At 56.7% G+C, this 4206-nt stretch overlaps 1 protein-coding gene across 1 annotated transcript in view; it reads left to right on the forward strand.

The window, feature by feature from the left end:
• Positions 1–3144: 3144 nt before the first annotated feature.
• Positions 3145–4206, forward strand: part of LOC104869784 (RNA-binding protein MEX3D) — a 1667-nt gene continuing 605 nt past the window's right edge. The window contains exons 1-2 of the mRNA XM_019209085.1: positions 3145–3196; positions 3312–4201. Coding sequence (XP_019064630.1) covers positions 3145–3196; positions 3312–4201 — 942 coding nt within the window. The remainder of the gene's footprint in view (positions 3197–3311; positions 4202–4206) is intronic.

Below are 4206 nucleotides of genomic sequence, written 5' to 3' on the forward strand. Positions count from 1 at the left end.
TCTGACCCTTGGTTTTCTCCATCCCAGAATGGCCTCCGGTGCTTGTTGGGTAGAACACAGTGTAGCCCCTGTGAGCCTGGGAGTTGCCTTGTGCAGGAAGCATTTGTCGTTTATCCTCCTGTGGGGTCTTTCATTTGGCACTAGGGATTGAGCCCAGCACAAGCACTCACCACTGAGCTTAGATCAATAGATCTTTTTCTTTTTTTCTTTTTCTCTTTCCTCCTTCCTTCCTCCCTCCCTCCCTCCCTCCCTTTTTCTTTCTTTCCTTTCTCTTTTTTCATTTTTTGAAACAAGGTCACACTTTGTTCTTCAGGCTACTGTCCTTAATTCACTATGTAGTCCAGGCTGGCCTTGAACTCAAAGTGATCCTCTTACCTCAGCCTCGCAAGTGCTGGGATTACAGGCGTGTACTACCGCGCCTTGTGATCTTTAGTTTTTGGTTTTGGTTTTGGTGTTTTGAGGTAGGGTCTCACTATGTAGTCCAGGCTGGCCTTGAATTCACTATGGGCCTACATTGACCTTGAACTCTCAGTGATCCTCCGGACCCACCACTCACTGCCTCTTGGAGCTACATAGTGGAAACGGCCAGCCGGTGGAAAAAGATCACCCGGGAGGCCACTGTGCACTCCCTCGTGGGTGTGACCTCAGTTCCTAGTCTAGTTCCTTCCAAGGGCTCTGTTGCAAGTGGGTTTGTTTTTATTTATTCTTGGCTTTTTTGATTCAGGGTCTCACTGTACAGTTAGGCCAGCCTTGAACTCACTCTGGCCTTGCACTTGTGACAACTCTCCTGCCTCAGCCTCCTGAGTCCTGGGATCACAGCTGTGGACCACCCACCCAGTCTTGCCTCTTGGGGCAGGGATATGGCAGGCTCACTTCTGGAGCCCTGATATTATGGCCCAGGTGACGTCCTGGCCACCTCTTAGGTTGGGTGTCAGTGGACTTGGGTCAGGGAGCCTCACAGTGGACCCAGCAGCCAGAGCCCAGCCATCCTGGAGCCCCAGTCTAGGGTGACCCATTTCAGGAGCCCCCACCTTTCACCTGTTGGCACCTGCCTGGCTGTGGAGCAGTTCATGAGGGGGAGGTGCTGGGTAGGCTTGGGTGACAGTGACAGCTCATTTAGCACTCGAAAGTTGGGGAGGACTTGGGTGTGAGGTGAGTAGCCAGGACCCGGACAGGGCAGGAATGTTGGCCAGCCTCCTAGGACACATGTGACCACCATCCCAGCCCCACTCAGATCCCTCCGTGAAGGGGTTGCTGTGTTTCTGTCTCATCCTATTGCCTCCTCTGCTGAGCCCTTGGGACCACCCTGTCTTCCTGACCTGGTCTCTGTGACCTCTATCAAAAGTGCTGGTCTGTCATCTTAGCACTCTGGGAGGCTGAGACAGGAAGATCACAAATTTGAGCCCAGCCCGAGCAACTTAGTAACTTAGTGAGACCCTTTCTGAAAATAAAGAGCTGAGGGCCTAGGATTTAGCTCAGTGGCACTGCGCCGACCCCAAAAGCGCCAGGTTCTGAGTTCGAGCTCTGGTGCTGGGGGTGTGGCTCTGTGTGAAGGCTGTGTGTGTGTGTTCCATCGCCAGTACTGGGGAAAAAGAAAAACAGATCTTCCTAGTTTTGTATCTGCTCCTTCTGGAGACTTTGGCCACACTGTACTCTCACCACCCGGCCCCCAATTACTGAAACAGCCTCTGGGTTAGGGGGCCTCTCTGCCCTCCTAAGTCTGGAGGGGCAGCCCCAGTGACCCTCAGGGACCCACCTGGGCCTTTGGAGGTGGCCAAGGCTCGGCCCAGGAGTGTGCCGTGGGGCAGACGGAGACTCCAGGTCCCCTCGGCTGTTGGGGCCTGGCGAGGTCCTCTGGTCATGAGAACTGCAGGTGATGCCCCAACCTGGGGCCGAGGGTCCGTGCTGATCTGAGGCTTCTGCTCACATCTGGAGATCAGGGTGGGCAGGCCTGGGGCGTGCTGGGTCCTTCCCACCGCTCCAGCTCCAGGCAGTGTTGTCACCTTTTTTTGTTGTTGTTATTCTGGGGATCGAACTCGAACTCGGGACCTTGTGCTTACGAGGCAGGCGCAGCACCACTGAGCTAAATCCCCGGCCCATGTCACTCTTGTTTATGCCACCCCATCACTCTTATCACCTGGCTATATCTGGTCTCTTTTGAAAACTCAGTGTTGCTGTGTTTGATGTCCGCTCTACCCCATACAATATGACTGAGTTTTAACTGATGACACCTGCAACGGACCATATATTGTCACAGCCTTGTCACTTCCTGCTGCTGTAACAGTGTCTTTTGCTGGGTAACTTGCAAAGGCAGAAAGGTGTTGTACCTTACAGTTCTGGAAGCTGGAAAGTCCAGGATCAAGGCACTAGCGGATCTGGCATCTCTGAGGGCCCCTTCCTCATAGATGCTGCTGCTGCTCTGTCTCTCTCTCTCTCTGCCTGTCTCTTCCTCCTGCACCCCTACCCCTCTTTGGTACTGGGGATTGAAGCCAGGGCTTTCATACAGTTCTAGCCTTTCTTTAATTTTTTTTGTTTTGTTTTGTTTTTTGATTGTTTGGTTGGTTGTTTATGGTTTTTTTGAGACAGGGTCTCACTCTGTAGTTGAGACTGACCTGGAACTCACTATGTAGCCCAAGCTGGTCTCGAACTCACAGTGATCCTCCCTCCTGCCTCACCCTCCCGAGTGCTGGGATTACAGGCGTGCGTGGTTTTCTTGAATTTTTTTTCCCCTTCTCTGTACCAGGGATCAAACCAGGGCGGCTCCACTGAGCTAAATCCCCGGCCCAATTTTTTTTTTTTTTCCCTTTTTCTTGACAAAGTCTGGCTAGGTTGTCCAGGTTGGGATCAAACTTGTGATTTTCCTGCCTCAACCTTCCTAAGTGGTGGGATGACAGGCCTGTGCCACTGTGCCTGGCTAGATGGCACCTTTTATGTGTTCTCATACTAGAAGGGGTGAGGGAGCCACCTGGCGCCTCATGAGGGCGCTCATGGTATTCAGGAGGTGGCTCCCCCTGTCTAACTTCCCGCGGCCCTGCCTCTTAATCGCGTCACACTTGGTATCACTGTGCTGTCTCTGAATCTGGGAGAGGTGAGAGTTACATTCGTTCTGACAGCAGCAGTCACTTTCTGAAGTTCTGGCCGGACATGAATTATGTGGGATTTACCACAGGGTCCTTCTTGCTTTCTGAGGCTCGGGGTAGGAGGATAAACAGCTGGGGTCTCTGAATTGCGCGCACCCACTGGCCCTGCGGCCGGCTCCTGCGGGACTGTCCTGGGCAGGGTGTCAGCGTGTCCCCTGCCTCCCCCCACAGGCTGCAAGATCAAGGCCCTGCGCGCCAAGACAAACACATACATCAAGACGCCAGTGCGTGGGGAGGAGCCGGTGTTCATCGTGACAGGCCGCAAAGAGGATGTGGAGATGGCCAAGCGCGAGATCCTGTCGGCTGCCGAGCACTTCTCCCTGATCCGGGCCTCTCGCGGCAAGGCGGGGGGACTGCCAGGCGCCGCCCAGGGCCCCCCCAACCTGCCCGGACAGACCACCATCCAGGTGCGCGTGCCCTACCGCGTGGTGGGGCTGGTGGTGGGGCCCAAGGGCGCCACCATCAAGCGCATCCAGCAGCGGACACACACATACATCGTGACTCCCGGGCGTGACAAGGAGCCGGTGTTCGCTGTGACGGGGATGCCCGAGAACGTGGACCGCGCACGCGAGGAGATCGAGGCGCACATCACGCTGCGCACCGGTGCCTTCGCAGACTCGGGCCCTGACAGTGACTTTCACGCCAATGGCACCGACGTCTGCCTGGACCTGCTGGGCGCCGCCACCGGACTCTGGGCTAAAGCCCCTCATCCGGGGCGGCGGCCCCCCACAGCCACGGCCCCCGTCGGCCTCCGAGGAGACAGTGCCCTGGGGGCACCCGACGCCTATTATGCGGGCGCGAGAGCAGGCCCGCCCGGGCCAGACCCAGGCCCCGCCAGCCCCTACAGCAGCTCCGGCAGTGGGGGTTTCACGTTCCCCGGGGACAGCACAGGGACTCCTGCGCCCGAGGACTGCGACTTTGGCTTCGACTTCCTGGCCCTTGACCTCACCGTGCCCACCGCGGCCACAATCTGGGCACCTTTCGAGCGCGTCCCGCCCCCGCTGCCCACCTTCAGCAGTTGTGCAGCTGTCAACGGGACCCCGGGGCCACCCCCGGCAGGTGCACG

Source organism: Fukomys damarensis, unplaced genomic scaffold (genome assembly GCF_012274545.1).
Source record: "Fukomys damarensis isolate Sample0158 unplaced genomic scaffold, DMR_v1.0_HiC HiC_scaffold_37, whole genome shotgun sequence".
NCBI classification, from domain to species: Eukaryota; Metazoa; Chordata; class Mammalia; order Rodentia; family Bathyergidae; genus Fukomys; species Fukomys damarensis.